Source organism: Sitophilus oryzae, unplaced genomic scaffold (genome assembly GCF_002938485.1).
Source record: "Sitophilus oryzae breed Bouriz unplaced genomic scaffold, Soryzae_2.0 scaffold_1167_pilon_pilon, whole genome shotgun sequence".
NCBI classification, from domain to species: domain Eukaryota; kingdom Metazoa; phylum Arthropoda; class Insecta; order Coleoptera; family Curculionidae; genus Sitophilus; species Sitophilus oryzae.
This window is the reverse complement of record NW_022145801.1, coordinates 2,824,273-2,845,989: the sequence shown is the minus strand read 5'-3', so window position 1 is coordinate 2,845,989 and position 21,717 is coordinate 2,824,273. Positions and strand designations below refer to the sequence as shown.

Genomic DNA, 21,717 nt, shown 5'->3' with positions numbered 1-21,717 from the left:
TGTGTCGTCCGGACGACACCCTGCATCAGTGACGCTGAACGGGGTCTCGCCGATATAAATCCCGAGGTTGTCCTGACCGGGCGGTGTGTGTGCGGCCTGCGTTTCTCGAAACGACGTACAACTCGCCGAGACGTCGCTAATTTCATGATCCAGGGCTCGCGTGTGTGTATATCCTACAGGAGGCAGTTAATTTCGCGATCTATACGGGGCTCGCGTGTGTGATTATCCCACAGGACGCCGATTATTTTTGCGATCGATCCAGGACTCGCGTTTGTATATCCCTCGGGACGCTGTTAATTTTGCGATCTATCCGGGGCTCGCGTGTGTGATTATCCCACAGGACGCCGATTATTTTTGCGATCGATCCAGGACTCGCGGGACGCTGTTAATTTCGCGATCTATCCAGGGCTCGCGTGTGTGATTATCCCACAGGACGCCGATTATTTTGCGATCGATCCAGGACTCGCGTTTGTATATCACGGGACGTTTTTAACGTCGACGCCGATCCGAGGTTCGTGTTACGTTGTCAAAACGGACGCCGTTCCAAGAAATGTTTAGCTGCGACCATCGGGACGCCTGAAACGACGTCGCCGCCGTTTAGAGAATCGCGTCATAGTAGAGTACGTTGCTCCGGTACTTACGTGTCCGTGTTCATTAGGACGCCGCTAAATTCAACGTCGATCAGGAACTCGCGTCATCTTATTTAATAGGACGTCATTTCGGGAACGCGTTTTGAATTCGCGTGATAGAATCAGTCAGAGAGTTGCATCTCGGGAATAATCGATCAAAACTCTAGAGGTACACGGTTGTTAGTGTAAATTTGGTTTTGCGAGGTACCAAACATTGATTTTATTTTTATTATTGTAAAGTTTACTTTATGGGTCTTTAAATATACATTTTATTTTTGTTACGATTCGAGGACGTGAACCTTCCTGGATTATTTTTGTACATAATTAATTAGTTAAATAAAAGCCTAGTGTTACGTTATAGTTAATTGTGTGTTTTATTTTCTTTTCATCTCATCACTCCCTGGTATCTCCACTGTATAAAAGCTACCCGTATTGGCACTAGTGTTCTCTCAAACACTTTAAACATTGGGATGGCGCCCGAGGAACCGAACCAAGGCAACTCGACGTCAGTGACCTCTCTCTAAAACGGGGGGGCTCTCACAAACCATGCAACTTTTTTATTTAATGTTTTCTTCTAAAACTTGAAGTTAAGGCTGTATGATGTGGGTGTCAAAATATAATGAATAACCCTGTACATTCAAATTTCATATACCTATGTAAGACAATATACATAAATATATGAACTTACATCAAAATGATCTTCACAACAATAAATCGTAAAAATAGAGGATAATTTAACGTTTTTCTTTTCATCTCTTCTCATGGCCTTGGACCATTTTTTTCAGTTTTCGCTCATCCATTACGATTTATAAATATCACCAATTACTAATTATGTATTAATTAACACAAATAACTAAAATTTTGACTCGGATTCAACAGCGTTTAAAAGCAAACTGTGTAAAATAAGCCGCGTCTGGCTCCACTCAACCAGAAGAACGGCGGATGACGTCACAGCGGCAAGGCGCGGTAGAGAACGTTTGCCCGGCCATTTAAATTAACAATATTTAATTATTTTATATCAGATGCATTTCTTAACCGATATCAACGATTTTTTTTTGTTCAATTTGTAATTATATGAACTATTTTTTAAAACCATTATTTAAAAACATGCATTTTCCTCATTACGGAACGTACTTTAAAATTTCTAAACTATATAAACTGATCTGAGACACGCCCTAAAACGGATATTATTAAATAATAATGACGTAACGTTGTACGATGGTTGTTTACAGACTTTTAACAGTGTTTGTTCTGCTTAACATAGAAAATTCAAAAAGTTCTGTTTGAAAACAAATTGTATATGATGCCTCATAGTTAAAAAAAACAAGAATATAATGAAAGATCAGAGTAAATTAAAACTCATTAAAGCAATAAATAATTCAAAAGGATTTGCTCCTGTAATTAATAATTGTTTAGTCTGTATTGTTACAAAATATTTATTTTTTTAGATACTGTCTAGTAGTATAACTGATTTAATGTTATGAAAATTACAAATATCTTTGTTATATTGAATCATAACTATTCAAAATGTAATTTTAATCTTTATATTTCACTAAAATCGAGTCTGTATATATTTATCTTACATTATGTAATAAATACATTAAATTTAAGCTGTCTGTACAATATTATACATATTTTTAATTATCGTTACGTTTTAGCTCGTCATACTTTTTACGCGTTTTGGTTGGCAACTAAATTAATACCTCTGTGGTATGATCTGTCTTGATTTCTTAACACTTGTAAGAAGATTGTTATGTCAAATTTAGTAGTTGTTTACACAAGTTCGAAGTTTCGGTGAGTTATGTTTGTTAGATACCCATTTGTTTTTGTATCTAATAGATAGTGGAGTAATAGTGCTAAATCAAAAAGTTTGACATATAATTTTTCTATTCAAATGAAACTTCAAATCTTGTCAATATGTCCGGAATTTTCAAGAATTTGTTTGGAAACAACCAACCTAACCTCAACTGAATTCCAACTTACGAGTTTATACCCAATCAAAAACACTGTTGCAGACTTCAATACACTTGCTGGCTAACTTCGCTGGGCTTCCTCCTATGTCACACGGACGACTCGTTTTCGCCCCAGCCCTCAGAGTCACACTCGCTGTCGCTTCCTGAATCCGAATCGCTGAATTCCACAGCGACCCTCCTGGCCAGGATACTGGCCACGTCATGCAGACCGTTCACGCCCCTGTCCACTTCCTGTCGCTGTTCGTTTTTCTCCACTTTACGAAGTTTTATTCCGTCTCGGATCGCCTGGAAATGAAATAATTATGTCACACTTGCGTTTTGTACCACTTGCTTGTTCTTTTTGAACAAGCATTAAAAACATGACTGGCGATTCCACCCTATACATATACGTTATGTTCCTCGGATGATCAAATAGTGTTGGCTCAAGATTATGAAGATCTACAATATACTATGTCAAAAAAAAAACTCATCGAAAGATACAAACATTGGGGTCTTGAAGTAAACCTAACTAAAACTTGAGTTGAAGCAAGCAATCCAAGAAAGAAATACCCAAGAACGAAGAATTATTAGCCTACTTAATAGCATTCTATGGGACCAAAACATATCCAAGACTAACAAACAAAATATACATAACAGTATTGTTAAAAGCGTTATAACTTATAGCAGTGAAGTATGGCAATTAAAGAAGAACACATAAAAGATGCTGGAAGCAACAGAAATGGACTTCTGGGGACGATCAGCCGGGAAATTAAGGATGGAGAAAATTACGAACGAAAGGATCAGATTAATTAAAGGCGTCAAACATTTTATAGTGGAAAATATAAAAGTAAAACCCAACTTATACTATAATATACATTATACTGCCATTACTCGCTGACGAGTATTTGACAGGCATCAGAAGATGGTCACGCACGGCATTTTCTTTCATGAGCTTTTTTTTCTGTGACCGAAAAGCCTGATACATGATGTTATCTTTCTACCGCACTCCGGACATTCAAAAATCTCATTGCTTTGATCGCTCGGCCTCCTCTTACCGTCTACAAGTGCACTGTAGAGCAGATTTTGGTATGCGGTATTTGGTATGCATTCTGCATATGTGACCAGCCCATCTTAAGGGGGATTTTGTAACCATGACTTCAATACTCAAGCAGTTAGCTTTTTCAAGGACCGATACGTTTGAGACATGATGGAACCATTTGATTTTTAAGAGTTCTCTAAGGTGTCTCTGTTGCAACTTATGTTTGTCAAGGTTGTCTAACCAACTGCAACCTAGCCTAACCTAACCTAACCAACTAAATCAACTTAAATGGTACAGGCACGCCCAAGAATGACCATCAATAATAGACTGCCAAAACAAATTGTGAATCGCACATCCACTGGTAGGCGCAAAAGAAGAAGACCAAGAAAAAGCTGGAGAGAGGGAACAGATCGAGAAACAGAAGACAAAAACAATTAGACGCAAATCTCTGGCAAGATAGGCAACAATAGAGACTAGGAATCGGAAGACGTCGTAACTTACCTTCAACAAATCGTTCCTTGGATCGGCTAGAGGCGGTCCCAGCTTGCCCAACACCCTGTCCTTGACCGGCGTCAGCTTGGGCGGACTTGCCAACGCCCTTATCAAATCCCCGTTAACCATTGGCCCGGCGGGCGGGGCGTGGATGTTAGTCGTCGGCATTGGCGGCGGCGGCGGAGGAGGTGGAGCCGCGGGCGCGGCTGGCGGACTGGCCACGCCCGCCGACTGGTTGACCTGAGAACTGTTGAGGCCGCCGGCGAGTTGCTTGGGGGGCGAGGCCTGTTTAGTCTGGATGAGCGTTTGCTGGGTGGGCGCCGGCGGAGGCGGCGGAAGGTCCTGGTTGTGGTTGATCGGTGGCGGACTAAGCGGAAGTTCGGGGGTAGATGATCGGTGCGGGCTTTCTGACATTCGATGCTGGAATTACATAAATTGTTATTATAGAAAGATAAAATTATTTTATTAAAAAAAATCAATATGGAACGAGTTACTACGAAAAATTACTCTACTAAAAAAACACACTTTAGTTTAGATTCTGAACGCACATTTGGATAACCATATTAGCATCAGCAGTAGATGATGATTTTCCAGTTTTAATCATCTGCTGGTAATGTTAAGGCTCAATACTGTACAATGGCAAAAAAATGTACAATCATCTGCCTTTGAATATCAAGTCGCTTTCATTCTTTCCCGCATTTCGCAAATCATACTTACTGGCGAGAGCATTATATGCGGTGAACGACTTTTTTGTTGATGTTTAATCATAAAAAATTTTGAATTTTAAAATTTTGATCATCTCACACACTGGTTAAAAGTCTCTAGTATTTAATTTTTTATAACCAGTGGCGTAGCAAGGCGGGGGCGGAGGGGACGGTACGCCTCGGGCGGCGACCCTCCAAATACCTGCGGGACAACAAAAAATTGTTATAAATGTGGCGGACGGATTCTGTAGGGGCGGCAAACCTCCCTCCTAGAGGCTCTCCGCCCCGGGCGCCCCTAACTCACGCTACGCCCACTGTTTATAACTCTTGATTATATCTCTCTTGATTATTATTAGGTAAGATTTAGACAGACGATGATAGAAAAAAAGCAGATGACGCCCCATACCAATCAAATTATTTTACTAAAAAAAGTTTCTAATATTTTTTAAGTTAACTATGGATGGATTTAAATATAAATCCGTCATGTGTCGTCTCTTGTTGTTTTTAACCAGTTTTATTGGTTTATTTCAAAAATGACAGATCATATTTTAATTTTATTGGTTTGACGGAACGATGAACGACAAATGGACGCCGATACGTATGAACACGCCTTTAGATTTTTGAGACTTGTCAAAGTCTTGCCAAATTATAGGTTATAATTTTGTGTCAACTCATGTCAAATATTTGCGTTTTGGAAAACGATGCATTTTGATTCGTGTTATTACGTGTGTTTTGTGTCTTTTGAAGTCAAGTGGAGGAAAAATCGTGGGAAAATTAACTGTAGACCACAGAGAAAATACTCGTATATGCTACAAGGATCCTACTAAACATATACTACTGGAGTAGCTAAAAAATATCGACATCACACGATAGGTAAATAATGGATATTAATACTGCAGAAAAATAATGTCAAAAGGTACTGGTTTAAAAAAATTAAGATTAAAGTTAAACAATCAACCTTCAGATAAGCTATACAACTTGGTAAGTGTTATTATTAATGAAATAGTTTCTTTTATTTGTTACTGTGAAATATTACAAATTTGTATTTGTACATAAGTTATATTGATAAATATAATAAATGCGGGAAGTTTCTTGAAGCTTGAAAGTAAGAAATAGTTCTTTTTTATATTTTTTTGGTAAGTGGTGTTTTGTTCTTGTGTGTTTTGTATTAACACATACCGTATTTTTAAATAAAATAACTGGATTATATTTTTTCAGTTTTATACAGTTTTTTTTCACAATATTTTGAAGTAATCACTTATCAGTCAAATTTTAAATATATTAATTTCTTGCTATGTGTTCCAGTTGTACCAACTTATTTCTTTGTAAAATAAAATAAACTACTTTGAAATTAAAATGACAGACACATCTATCACTGTCAAGGATCTTGTCTTTGGACAGACTATAACTGCATTGTGTGTGGACAGACTATAACTGCATTGTGTGTGGACTGACAAAGTTTAGATCTGTTGTGTGCGGACTGATTCAGTTCAGATCGTACAGTCCTACAACTGCTGGCAAACTGTATGTGAATGGGCACCTTAAGTGTCACGGAATTGTATTGAAAAAAATTCCCAACAGAGACACCGCCCATTCTTATACATTGGTTATTTAACAAAAAATGTTGTTTATCTCAAAATACTGATTTTGACACTTGAAAATTATTTACTTCAAGTCTTGAATTATATTACACCCTAGGTTAGGCAAAGAAAATATCTTTTTTCAGTTAAAGTTTACGTACTTGTAACATGTGGGGTGGTAGCCCATTAGGCGGTGGCGAAGTAGGCTCTGGTGGAGGAGGTGGCGGCGGTAACTGATCCCGACCTGAAGACGGGATCCTACCTCGAGTTGGAGTACCTGAAGTCGGCGTACCTTGATTCGATGGGGGCGCTGGAGGGGGTTGACTAGGCCGCGATTTGCTTCTTGTGGGGGTGCCTCCGGCGTATAACGATTCAGAGCTAGAGGGACAAATGTAGATTATTCAGTATATCCAAAGTATAATGGCTAAATATTGAAAAACAAAATGTACCTATAAACTGAAACATAAAAATAACAAGGCATGCTAGGTATGATTACTTACCTTAAAGGTCCCTGTCCATATAGTCCATGATGATATAGGCTCTGCTCATCATAATTAGAATTTGACCATTATTTTGATACAGGGTAGGCGAATGTAAACCGTCTATGTGTTCAACGTCTCTTTGATACGATCTCCTAATCTCTATTGAATTGGGTCTTGGAGGTCTTTGATCTTGGTTTGGAATATAACCATCAACTTCTTGATATTGCTGTGGTATTTGATGAGGAGTCCTATTATAAAAAGTTTTATTTAATACACATACACATACATTTAAATCAAAATGTTTAATGAAGAATACACATAAAAAAAACAGATGTACCTATAAATTGTATTCTGTTGAGGCATAATATATTCTCCATGTTCTCTAGCAATTTGTTTTTGCCTTTCTCTAGTATTCTGGGGTGCCCTGACTCGCTTTTTATGCCTAGGTCCTCCTTGGGCACCATCGGCAGAACTCCTTCCTCCTCTATGACCCCTGTAAAAATGAAAATTACAATTGAACTATCTCAGGCAAAACTACTAAAGTATACAAACAAATCCTTACTAAAAATATATACTTTAAAATAATGACTTACCTGTTTTTGCCCTTATCGTGCATGACGCGTTCCGTGTCGTTCAGCATTTCGGCACGCCACAGCTCGAAGAAATAGTTTGGATCTGTGTAGAATTTCAGACCATCTTTGCCGTCGTCCCGATAACAGTTCAGTTTGTCCAAAGGTGGGGGCCTATCGCAGGAACTGTACGTTTCCAGCATGGCGGTAGGCATTGTACCTCTCGAAAACACCTGAAAAAATAAAATAAAGACACATCAACATACAATGGGAGTAACCTAACCTAACCTAACCTATCCAAGTTACCTGTTTATTTTCTATACGTCATTCTCTAACCCGTTGCGAACTCAACCGCGACCATCGACCGATGAAGCAGCGTTACTTCCCCACTCCGGTTACCTCGACCCCCACGCGTTATATTCGCAACTGGTTAAAAAATAACGTAGTATATAAAATAAATGCTTATTTTATATACGGTATCTCTATACTGTTACGAGCCCAACATCGACCATCGACCGATGCAGCAACGTTCGCCGTAGTGCATTCCCCACTCCGCTGTATCTGGACCACCGACCGTTATCGAATAACTGAGATTTTTCATTCCTGTTATTTTTTGGAATTGCTTCGAGCCGCATAAAATTTTGTGGCGATGCAGAGCGCCGACTTCGTATCACAAGCGGTCGATCTCTACATGTCGTTATTTTATATCTGTATTTTTTTAGAACAAGGGATGCGCTATGTTATTTTTAAATAACTGTTATAAAATAACAGATAGTTAAATAACAACCCATCTCTAATTTGAGTTTAGTAAACAAGAATAATAAAGATGTAGGCTATTTCAACCCATAATTATATAAAAGTGAAAAATTATGCAGATAATGTGCTTTCATAGCAGTAATACTCAATCAAAATTAAATTATTCTATCGCTCTTCGTTTTTAAGATAAAAAATTAAAATATTATTTTTTCCGCCATCTTTGTAGTGCTTCCCAATGGTTGAATTTGAATCAACAATTGTTTATACAGGGTGTTTCAAAAAACATGTGCCATCTCTCATGGAGAGATTCCTCATGTAAAAATACGATTTATTTTTCATATCAACATAGGTCTGATTCTGCTTTGTTTCGTAGCTACAGGGTATTAAAATCTTATTATTCTTTTGATTTATTATAATTTTCTTCCAAGTACTATTAGTGATTGGAATGAAATTTTGAGGGTAAAAGTTAATATAAGTGCTACATATTTTAATACTAAAAAAGTGTCGTCAAAAAAATTCATCAGGGACGTGCTTATGGGTTACCTATCACAGGAATATTTAAAAAAAAAGAACATGTGTGCCACTGACTTTTTTTCTTTTGATATCAAAATTGTGTAGGCCGTTTAAAGCCAATTAAAAGTTATCTTTAAATATTTTGTCGAATTCGGCCTCCTTGATGAGATAAACGCAATTTTATTAATCACAATTAATAAAATTAAAATAAAAATAAAATTAATAAATTACATATTTTACATAATTTATTATTAAATATTTTTATAATTAGTTATTATTACTATCAGTCCAACCTACAGCAATTTCAAATAAAAAAATAATGGTATTTAAGATAATTACAAAAAACCTAATTTTAAAAAGTTTTAACATCCTGTAACTCTAAAACTATGCATTTCCATACCCATGTTTATAGGTTTTTTCATATTTTCTGATGAGGAATCAATGAGTACTTACTAAAAACTTTAGCAAGTTAATTATATTATTTTTTTTAAAGATAAGATGAAAGCTATTAGACTTGGATCAAGGCAAATTAATAAAATTGCGTTTATCTCATCAAGGAGGCCGAAATCGACAAATTATCAAGAGACAACTTTTGATCGGCATTAAACTGCTTACACTATTTCGCTAACGAGATAAAAAAGTCAGTGGCGTACATGCTTTTTTAGAAAAATATTCCAGTGATAACCCATATGCACGTCCCTGGTGAATATGTCGACACTTTTTTAGCTTTAAAATATGTCGCATTTACAGTAACTTTCACCCTCAAAATTTCACTCGAGACGCTAAAAGTACTTTGAAGGAAAGTATAATAAATCGAAAAAATATTAAGTTTTTAACACCCTGTAACTAAGAAACAAAGCAGAATTGGACTTATGTTGATATGAAAAATAAATCTTATTTTTATGCGAAGAATCTCCCCAAGAGAGATGGCACATGTTTTTTGAAACACCCTGTATATCCAATCTAACTAAAAAAATAAAGAATTTTCTCTTTAGTCACAAACCATAAATATCAAACCTGTTACGTTACGCTAGCCGTTATATTATTCGCTAAGTAGTACCCACAAACAATATAAATCTGTCCACGTCGCCATTAAATTAACATATCGCCTTTAATAATTCATTTTACCTGTTGATCGAACACGGTGGCGCTCTTGAACGCCTTCCGCATGTGAATGTCTTGCAAACTGACTTCCTCCACGGTGCTGTCCAGCTGGGTCACTTTGACGGCCAAGCGGTCGATGCGGGCCTGCAAAGAGTTGGATCGCTCGTAGAGTTGTTGGGCATCTCTAGCCAATTCGCCAAATAAATCTTCCGCATGTCTGGAAACAAATATACAGCAAAATTAAATACAGGGTTCGGCAGTTCGGCAATAGTCCGTCGGGCATCTGTAGCTCCTAGAAAAAACTTGGATTTTTTTTAAGTACAAACCTAAAGTATGTACTAGGATGTATTTCAGGAAAATATTTTCAGTAAGTTAAAATATTTTCAGGAAAATGATTTAATTTAGCTCAAAAAAGTGTAAGGATGATTTTTTTAAAATGGGACACCCTGTATATTATTGCATTTTTGGCTTCCTTTCAGATCACTTTACATAATCCTAAGATATGAGTAAATATATTTCGATAGTTTCAGAGATAATTAATAAATAAATAAAAAAATATATATATTTTTTTCAGCTTCTTTTAACAAAAATTATTAAAAATACAAGAATAGTCGTGAAATCAAAAAAAAACTATGTTAGATACTTTACTTTACTAGATGGTCTGTATTTACTTTGCTAAAAATATGGTAATAGTAAATCATACAGGATGTTCAAAATTCTACGTCAAACTTTCTAAAATACAAAATAATTTTTCTCCGTTTTTTTAAATGCAACATCCAAATAAACATTTTTTGTATTTAGTGTATTTCAAAATATTTAACGGTTTCGCAGATATTCGCTGTTTTATATTTCATATGTCATCTTCAATAATATAAAAAACTAACAAACGAAGGTACTCGGTGGCCTAGAGGTACAGGCTCTCGTCTACCAATCTCAAGGTAGTGGGTTCGAATCCTACACCCGGCATTTCATCAGCCGACTATTTTTATTAAAATAAAAATAGTTTGGGAACCTAGGTCGACTCAGCCTTAAATGAGTACTTGGGATTCGCAATCCTGAGGTAATAATAGGCGGTTGAAGCGTAGTGCTAGCCACATTACCTTCCTTGTATACCGAACGGCTCTAGCATGGCAAGCTGTACCTTGCTACTTCCAAGGCGTCAAACGCTATATACGGGAGCTATTATTATTATTATCTTCAATAATAAATTTTTATCAAAGCCACTCAATGATTTTTCCATAGAGTTGATTTTTCCCTCGGGAAGTTTCATAATGAAAGTCATATTGGAACCACCCTATTGATGCGCGACTATCTAAATTTAACTTTTCTAACATGTCTTGAAAACAGTTCTCTTAAAAACGTAAATAACGTTCGCGACGTTAGGAGGACGCAATCTCATTAAGGATGTGATTATCTACAACTTTTATCTGAAAACTTTTTGATTAAAATAGACTATAATGGAATTAGGGACAATTTTTAAAATAGCCAAAGTTTTTTTTTCGAAATATCTAGTAATCCATGAACTTTTTCAAAAATCTGAAAGGCGCATATTTATGACCTCACAAAACTGTAGTTCCCCATTTAACCGACTCTCTATCTGCAGTAGTTTTCGAGAAACTCATAGAGAACGTCGTAGAAAACACCCTGTATATTGAAAATACTGAAGACCATAATATGAAACAGAATAAAAAATAATTTTGCATTATCTAATTAAATTATTTTCCTGATACATTTTTTAATGAAAATGTACTTGAATTATTTCAGTTAGACATGTATCCTGCTTTTAGAAAGTTTTATGGTTTAACGGGATTTGTGTGTGAGTTAAAATAATGAAATTTTTAGTTTTTATAATTCTTCACACATACAAAGTTAAAGCAAACTTGATTTTAAAACTCTGGCCATATTTTACATTAATAAAGATTTAATTGGTGTAATAAACATTTAGATGGTGTATTAAGTACAATATATTTATTTTAATGTCAAATAATATTGAAGCAAGTTGCAATTATTTGAACATTTAATCAAGAATGTAAAAGTTTTATGTTTTCAAAAAAAAAATATCGTAAAATTCGTTAAACAATCAATTTAGAATAAAATAATCTAAGAATGAAATGATTCTTTAATAAACCTGCATTAAATCAAATTAAAATAGGTATGTAACTTTTTTTAATATTAAATAACAGCCAATTAGCATTATCATAAATTATAAATAATGTACCAACATATCGAAATAATAATTTCTTTGTTAATACGGTTTAGAATTCTTAAAATAACAGGCAAAAATAATCCACAATTTACAATAAAATAAAAATTTCGTTTAAATTTCTTAATCAACTGATCACTATTAAAGTTCGCAGAAACCCGGAGCTATATTATTACATTACTCTGAGGAAAATAACGAAAATAATCGATATTTTTGACTCCGCCCCGAAAGGTTCACGATTTGTCTTCCAGTTGGCAGCACATTTTGTCTAGTCGGTTGGGCAACTTTAAGAATATATAAACAAGGATATTACATATGAAATAATACTGCGTGTATCTGCGAAACCGTTAAAAATTTTGAAATGCTTTAAATACAAAAAAATGTTCATTTGTTAATTCTCCATTTAATAAAAAAAATAATATACAGGGTGTTCCATTAAAAAAAACAAAGAAAAAATATTTTATATTTTAGAAAGTTTGGCGTAGAATTTTGAACACCCTGTATAATTTAAGATTACAATATTTATAGCAAGGGAAGTATAGACTATCTAATGAAATACCTAACATAGTTTTGATTTCAGGACAGTTCTTAAATTTGTAATATTTTTTTAAAGAAGGTTGGAAAATATATATTTTTTATTTATTTATTAATATCTCTGAAACTATCGAAAAAACGATCTGAAAGGAAGGCAAAAATGCAATAATATACATGGTGTTCCATTTAAAAATAAATCACCCTAATCCCCTCACACTTTTTTGAGCCAACCTATAAAAGTTAAAATATTTTCCTGAAATACATTCTTGTAGATACTTTAGGTTTGCACTTAAACAAAATTCCCAGGTTTTTTTTATTCTAGGAGCTACTACAGATGCCCGAAGCACTATTGCCGGACCCTGTATAGTGGAGTAAAATCTCTGAGAAAAGTCGCTTCATTCTCGAAAAAAAAATTTTGAAGGTATAACCACAGGTAAAAAAACATGGTTATTTTTGACATTTTCCGGGATTAAAAAATTTCTGCCCCCCCCCCCAAAAGGTCGTAATTAGTCATTTCACATGCACAAAGTCCTAACTGATAATCCTGTATAAATATCATGTAGTTACCTCCAAAAAATATATTGACACATTTTCATATCGTTTTTACTCGACTAGTATGTATACTAAAAGATACAGCACGCTACTACCGGGTGTTTTTCAAAAGTGCCCCAACCCTGTAACTTTTTTATTTTTTTTTAGATAAATGAGAATTGGTATAGTCTGTGAAACGAATAACTTTGAATTTGACAGTTCCCGCAAGCTTTTCTAGTGTTAATTTTATTAGGTTAGCAACTTGCGGCCATGCTGACGCAATGCCGTCTCTAATAGAACAGTCTCGGAGCGAGATTTATGACGTCACGCTAGTTAGATACTACGGATTAATAAATATGTATTAATTAATAAATATATATGTTACTGTAAATGTCCGAAATGCGGCAAAAAAACTAGGATAAGCGCGCTAAACCTAGGATTTACCAAAAACATTAACTAATTAGGTTAGCCTGGTTATTTGGAGGGTGTTAATGCATTAGTTAGCCTGGTTATTTGGAGGGTCTTAATGCATTGGTTAGCCTGGTTATTTGGGGGGTGTTAATGCATTGGTTAGGTGGTTATTTGGTGAGGTTGGTTGGTTTTTACTACCACTTGCGTTTGGTAAATCCTTGGTTTTACCGCATTTCGGACATTTACAGTAACATATATATTTAGTATATTTTATATGTAATTTTTTGGATTATATTCGACACTATTTTTTTCATATGACACAACACTGATGAAGGCTATAATGTTAGCCGAAACCAAATGAAAAAAAAAATGAAAAACCAAATGAAAACTTAATCAGCGTTTTTCCCGAACCTAAATCCCAAGAAAATCAAAAATTTTAGAATAATTTTACATATAAAATGACAGCGATCTTTATTTCATAGCCATCGCTGACGCCTTTTTTCTATGATATTGTATTATTTGCAAATATAATTTTTCGAACATTGATACTTGCAAAATATGCATATAAATTTTGTGAACATAAATAATAATACATCACTATTAGTAGATATTGAATGTTTTTTGTTAAATTAGATCGATTTTCAAACCCCCAAATTTAAAATATATTTTACATTTTACCCATTACCTTATGTACCTATTCATTATTTGTATATTGTAAAACATTTGCTGCATTTGTATCATCGTTCATAGTTTATTTGCCAAAGTATTTAACGACGCATGGTGTCATTGATGATGCAACGAAAGTTGTCTTAGTTCCCTTTATATTGTATTTATTAACTGTATATTATGTATATTTCATGTAAACTATATCGTTTTTAAAAAATAAACCAAAAATACGAGGAATAATTGTTTTCCATGTATTCTACAACATATTTATTAATCCGTAGTATCTAAGTAGCGTGACGTCATAAATCTCGCTCCGAGGCTGTTCTATTAGAGACGGCATTGGTTTGATATTTAGAAATGTCAAAAGCTGATGACATTTTACTTTTGACAATTATGTCATTTCGTGTTGATTTTTGTAAGAAGAGGAAGAACTGTCACTTGTTTTATTATTTTCCTTTTCTATTTCACGAAAGTAAAAAGAGTTACCTATCTGATTCGTTCAGGCACTTAATTTAAAGAATATCAGTAACTTTTTTGAGAGGGATTTTATATTTGCCATGTTGGTGAAAAATAACGGTCAAAATTCAAAGTTATTCATTTTATACTATATGTATATATAGTACTATATGACATAAATCGGAATTGATTTATTTTTTCTTTGCTTATATTTTGCATTCCATTTTCTATTCTTTGTTTATTATATGAACTACAATCTTATTATATTAAATCCAAATCGCATCATTTAAAGGTGCATGAAAACGAAAAGAGCTATGTTTTCTGGATTTATTTTTGGGCTGGTTTTCTAAGTTTTCTTATAAATTATTAACATTAAAATAATATTAAAACAATTAATTGTTACTTTTGTAAATACCTAGATAATGAAGACAGTTGTCTAACGGTGTTGGCCAACGTTCCATTGGTTACTCCTTCCAATTCAGAAGGAAGTCGCAGCTCTTCGGGTAAAGTACCCCTGGTGACGTAAATAGGTTCTATGAGTCGTTTTGGAAATGGCATGTTTCCGTCTTCTTCAAGCCTCAACTATGAAAACCGTCAGGTTCAGTCTGCCGATGCCATTTCATATCTGTAATAAATATTATGATCTTTAAATAAATTTAATAATGAGTTAATAATCCACAAAAAAACTACACAATTTCTGTCTCGATTAACTCTTGGTAACAAAAAACCATATACTTCAAAAACGTTTTACCATAGCGTTTTACGTTGAAGTACGTTAGGCTGAAGTACAGTTGTACTTCCAACCCAATTACATATTTGATCCGCAAGCATTTTCTGAATAAAAATATTCTGACGCAATCGTCATCTTTTGTGAATAAGACTATATAATAATTAATCATCAACGCAATTACTAAAAATTGTAGGCTATTTAGCACGTACTAAAATTACAGACACATACTAATGGACTTCTCTAATTACATTTTTTTTGAAAGATAAATCAACCAGAAAAAATATAAACAAACATCCGTTCATAGATTAAATTAGTGGTATATATTGTTTTTTTTTAAATTAACTAATAATATCTTTATTTTTAATTTTAAAACCTCACAAATTGTCATAAAGTGGTCTATAATAATGCTTTTTAACGACAATTAGTATATTTACTATAATTAATTGATAATAGAATGCTAGAGAATTGTTCATAATATAAATAACTGTTCTTTTTGCTTGTAATCTATTAATAAAATAATAGATAAAAAAGTTCGTGCAAATTTATGTTCTAAATAATATGCTTCGTTTCGGAGATACCTAGATGGAAAGGAAATACTGCCATCACAGGAAGTGAAATATCTGGGAATAACCCTGGATAAACCTGGAACTTCTCTGGAACAGGCATATTAAGAACATTACCAGCAAAGCCACAAAGACTCTCATGATATGCAGAAGACTGGCGGGAAATAGGTGGGGCTGCGCCCCTAACATTTTGTGCTGGATGTATACCATGATAGTGAGACCCATGATTACTTATGGAGCAGTTGCTTGGTATACAAAACTAGAGCAACGTACAGCAAGGCAAAACCTGTGCAAAGTACAGAGACTGGCATGTATTTGCATCACAGGTGCCATGAGAACATGTCCAACAGCAGCAATAGAGGTCATTCTAGACCTAACACCACTGCACATTGTCGTCGGTAGTTATGCCAATGGGAGAATTTTCAGGTCAGGGGCTTGGAACACCCTCAAAAAGAAAATTTCACTTCTCCAATTCCCAGTGGATGACATACCAAGAATTTACAACTTTGCGAAACACCTCACTGTAGTATTGAGTAATAGAAAGGATTGGAAGAAAGAAACGTTTACTCAGCATATAAAAGACCATACCATCACGTGGTATACTGATGCTTCCAAAACCAAAGCAGGGACAGGGATAGGAGTATTTCGGCCGAAAACTAAATACTCCGAACCAATAGGCACCTACCCCAGTATCCTTCAGGCAGAAATTTATGCTATCGAAAGATGCGTACAATTTATCTTAGAAAGGAACTATCGAAAACAGGAAATTGCCATCTTATAGTCAAGCAGCACTTAACGCGATCAACTCAGTAACCATCAATTCGAAGTTGGTCAAAGAATGCCTAGAGGAGCTCAACAAATTAGGCAAAGAAAATAAATTCGTTCTACTCTAGGTGCCCGCTCACCAAGGGATAGAAGGCAATGAAAAAGCAAATGATCTAGCTAGAAAAGGAGCGAACACTCCACTAACTGGACCTGAACCGTTCTGTTTTCCAAACGGGAACCAAGTGAAAGCGGAACTGAAGAATCTGGAAGACTCCATCCGTAACTTGGAATGGGTGTCCTCCAACGGTCTAAGACACTCGAAAAAGTTCCTCAGAACTTACGACCGAGAAAAATCAAAGGTTTTCCTTGATTTAAGTAAAAACAATCTTCGGATTGTCACGGGGTTTCTAATAGGACACTGTCTCCTCAACGAACACCTCAGTAGGCTGACACTGAAAAACAACGGCGAATGCAGATTTTGTGGGGAAAATGGGGAAACACCAGAACACCTTATCACTGAGTACGCCGAGACGACGACCATTCGTGCCATGAACCTTAGTAGTCTGATGTCGAGGATGGAGAGCTGACCTCTGTAGAGCCGTCTCAGATACTGGCTTTTGTTAAAGCCCTGAGACTGTATGATGAGTTATAACTCAAGAAAGGGGAACACACAATAGATCTATAAGGTCGCGGTGATTAACTCCCCTCCTAAACATTCTACATTCGGAGATACTTACAGAGTGTAGAAGCAATTCTGTAAACTTTGGTAGAAGTTTCATTTTTATTTAGTATTTTTCCACGTAATTTTTGAACTAAGGTTGGTACTTGGACGAAAATTGGTGTCAGAGTGTTTTTTGACTTGACAAAATTTTGTTTCGATTTCAATGTGACTCCTACCTGTAGGGGGCGCCACCTACATGGTTTTTAACTGGTTTGAAGTAAAGTAACTTTTCGTCCGTACGTATGCCAATATGGACGTTAATTCAGAAATTACTTAAAAAAAAACTAGAAAAAAATATAGAAATAAAAATGAAACTTCTACATCCTGTATCTCTAAAACGAAGCATTTTAAGACATGATTTTATACGAACATTTTACTTATTTTTGTATGCAGAATATGTTAACGAACTTTCCCGACTACAATTCAGACCACCCTGTACATTATCACACTATCAAAAAAAACGCTCTCAAAATATACAGGGTGTTCCACATTGAATGAACAGTGAATGAACTAGGCTTTATTAAGGTTTTATTGATGAGAATAAAACTACTTTAACTCCTACATTTAAAATTTTTACAAGCTCCAATACTAAGCCCACAGATCCAGTAGGTACTAAATATCGCTAAAAAACCTGTATATTCTTACATGAAATACCGTGTATTTTGAAAATATGAAAATCAAAAAGAAAAATTAATGTAATTTATTAATCATCCAAAACAAAAATAAAATGGTCATATTTTAATTTGTGTACAGAGTGGGTCAAATTGGACGCTTTTACAGAGAAACACCCTTTTCTAGGAGATAGACACTCCCCACTCCTGCCTACCATCGGGCTACGCGCGCTAGCCGATCCGTCGCCGTCGCATATTATTCTATATCGGTTACAGTCTCGATCCCGGAACAGGTCCTGAGGAACTAGTTCCTTGAGAAACCAGGAACTAGTTCCTTTCATTCCGGAGTCGGAATGGTTCATTGGAACTAGTTCGTTTTCACGAACTACACACCTCTAATTAGAAGTACTTAGCGGTTATGCGAGGGTATCTTTCACCCCCACTGAGTTAATGAATTTTGCGAGAAATGTTCAAAAACGATCCGGTCTATCCATAATAGAAGACAGTCGACATGTCGAATACCTGTAGCAAAATCTCATGTCTTGGTTGACTATTTATTTTTATTGTGAATAGATATACTTTAAACATGTTAATGTTGTTAAATATAGTTTAAATTGTTATAAAATTCTACATATCTCATTGCAAATATTATTTTCGTTTTAATTGTTGCTCACAGCTAGAATTTTTAGCCGACCATACCAATAGGTATGGTAGGCTATTAGGATCGGAAAAAAAAAGTTTTTTTAATTTCACTCAAAATGAGTTATTTGGGTCATAAATGACCTAAATACAAAATATTTTCGTGGTGTCTGTCCGTCTGTAACACGATAACTCAAAAACCGCTGAACCGATTTTAACCAAATTTGGCACAAAAATACTGTGGCACCCGAGAATCTGGCCATTAGTTTTTGGTGGGGGTGGGGGGTTGGTAAAGGGGTATAGGAGGGTTAAAAATTTAAAAAAAATCGTAATCGTAACTAAATTACAGTAGCTAGCGAAACGCGGTTTTCAAATTAAGATTAGGAATAATATTTGCAACAAAATTTGTAATAACATCAAAATCAGTCAAAGTTGCAGTTTTCGAGATATTAACATATTTTAGTATGGGCGGCTATACGTGCCTCCCGGCGCCAATTTTTTTGCGTTACAGCCGGCGCCGTTCAAAGACTACTTATTCAAAGTGGGCGAATTTTAAAAAAAAAGTATGCTATACTTTTGGAAAGGTAATTTTAAATTATTTTCAATGAATTAAAAATATACAAGGTGTCCCATATAAAATCAAATTTTCTGTTGATAATTCTTAAATTATTATTAATTAAAAAAATATACCTAAATCGTTAAATTCTACGTAAAAAGGTGCCTTGGAAATACATATTTAAATAAAAATACAAAATTTTCCATAACAACAAAGTTACAACGATTTGATAAAAATGCACATTTAAAAAAAACACCCTGTAACTCCGAAACGGTAACAGATATTGATGTGCGGTTTTCACCATCATGTTTTTGATGAGAATTGAGCTCCAGGCTACCGATATTAGTTTTCGTTTATCTCCTATACGAAAAGGGTGTTTCCCTTTAAAATCGTCTAATTTGGCCCACCCTGTACATACAAAGATAAATATTTCCAATGATTGTAGGTTGTAGGTATCTAGATGAGAAAGTAGAAATAATTACAGCCTTTTTAGATAAATTTTGTATAACTACATAAATGCAAAAGAGAATGTCAGAAATAATGAATAGATATGTATTATAGTTATGTTACACAGGTTGATGACATAGTTCTATTACATCTTATGGCGGTATAACGGTAAATTCATACGTTATTTAATATGATCTCAGCTCGCTAATATATTTTTTTAAAGGTAAAGAATAATAACGGTACGATTTTCGTCATTTCTAATACAAAAATACATACCTAACAGTTAGGTAACTTAAAACGAACTTTCTGTATAAAAATATATTTAACTTTAGTAATTTGATAAGATAAAGTTACAGCATGGAAGATTAGAAAATGAACGTAGGTAAATAAGAAAAAAAATCACGTGATTCAGCAGTTTAATATTAACAATTAACCATTGTCTCGCCTACAGGAGATACACAAATGGCTACTTTTAGTTACAGAAGAAAGAATTGCAATTTCCTTTAATTTTTCCAGTCATTTTCTCAGAAAATATACCTACCATTAATTTCTTCAAGAAAAACAAATAGTTTACCATAGCTATTTAGCTATTTAATATTCATCAAGAAGAATCCTTTACTTGTTAATCTATGCACATATAATTTGAATTCCAGCGTAATTTTAATGAGAATATAATGGCTAACTAAGATCTGACTGCAAAGCAGCCTAAAAGGAAATAAGTAGATAAGTTACTACTCAATTTCTTATTAGGAAAGTAGTATTTAAACACTTACAAGATAAAAATATGTATATGACAATATTTAGAAACATATACTTTATATAATAGGTTAAATATTAGCCCTAAGTAAATATACAAATCCACTTAACAAGTGGAGTTATGTTAAACATATCCTTATTATCCAGTAAGCATTCAACTGCCAGGATATGAGTCATTTGGTATAAAACAAGATCAATGCAGTGATATACGACAAAAATATGTTATAGAAGAAATACCTACTATTATAATAAATAAGTGTACTGAGAATAATACTACTTAAGTCCTTAGTTTACTTACTAGTACTTAGTACTAATCTTATCAATGAAAAGCTAAATAGATATAATCTGTATAAAATTAATTTACCAAACTATCCGTATTTTCAATGAGATTGTTTAAATACGTGTGTAACATTAGTCAGTAATCTTAGTAACAGGATATTTATCAATAAAATTGTAGTTTTATTTTTAGTCCTAAAAACTTAATTTAAAAGTAAACAAAACGATACTATCACCAGATGGCTTATTTATATAAATTACATCTGTAAAGCTAAGCTTACAGGCACATAAAACATGTTTTATCAATTATTTTAAAGATATTTTTATTAAATTATCTATCCTTTCACTTGCCAATCCCAAAAAGTCAATATTGTATGCCTATGTGACTTACAACATTAAATTAATTAATTATCCTCACTGAAAAGTACTGGAATACCACTCATGCCTAACAATTAAACGTATTTATATGCACATTTTCTGTTGTAATCGCTATTTTTGCAATATTACAATATTTAATATTAATTTTAAATGTCAAAGATCTTTAGGAAAGGTGAAGAGGCCAGCAAAACATTGGCTGTCATTTAAATAAAAACGTATCTTACCTGCTAAAAACTACTGCAACGTGCACCTTTTTCGATAGGCAAAAGTACCGTGTTGTCCGCATTTAGAACACGCAACTTTTTATTAGAAAAACACCAATTTTTAAGTATAAATTCGAGAAAATGGCGAAAACGAAACACCCAAAGACGAGCTACACTGCATTTCCACTAAATGTTACCACACCCTCGTAACGAAAGTCACTACAAACAGAAACTTTAACTTGTATATTTGGTTGCATAGTCTATTTAGATGAATTTTTTCTAAATATTTTGTTTAAATAAGATAATTATTTTAATTTAATAAATGAATAGTTAAATTCTTATTCTTTTAATATTCTAATAACAAACAAAACTAATAGAATTAAAAAATTAGATATACTAACACTATTAAATTAATGACACGGGCGTAAAAAACATAAAGTAGCGCGTTTGT

General features: G+C 34.2%; 1 protein-coding gene across 1 annotated transcript; it reads right to left on the bottom strand.

The window, feature by feature from the left end:
- Window positions 1–1,650: 1,650 nt before the first annotated feature.
- LOC115888684 (wiskott-Aldrich syndrome protein family member 2) lies at window positions 1,651–21,451 on the bottom strand. Its single transcript, XM_030908467.1, has 10 exons — window positions 21,288–21,451; window positions 15,037–15,246; window positions 9,845–10,037; window positions 7,472–7,680; window positions 7,216–7,371; window positions 6,969–7,126; window positions 6,897–6,918; window positions 6,558–6,774; window positions 4,122–4,532; window positions 1,651–2,887 (listed from the first exon to the last, which is right to left on the bottom strand). The coding sequence occupies exons 2-10, from the start codon at window positions 15,177–15,179 to the stop codon at window positions 2,690–2,692; spliced, it is 1,707 nt and encodes a 568-aa protein (XP_030764327.1). The 5' UTR covers window positions 15,180–15,246; window positions 21,288–21,451; the 3' UTR covers window positions 1,651–2,689.
- Between the last annotated feature and the right edge of the window lie 266 nt (window positions 21,452–21,717).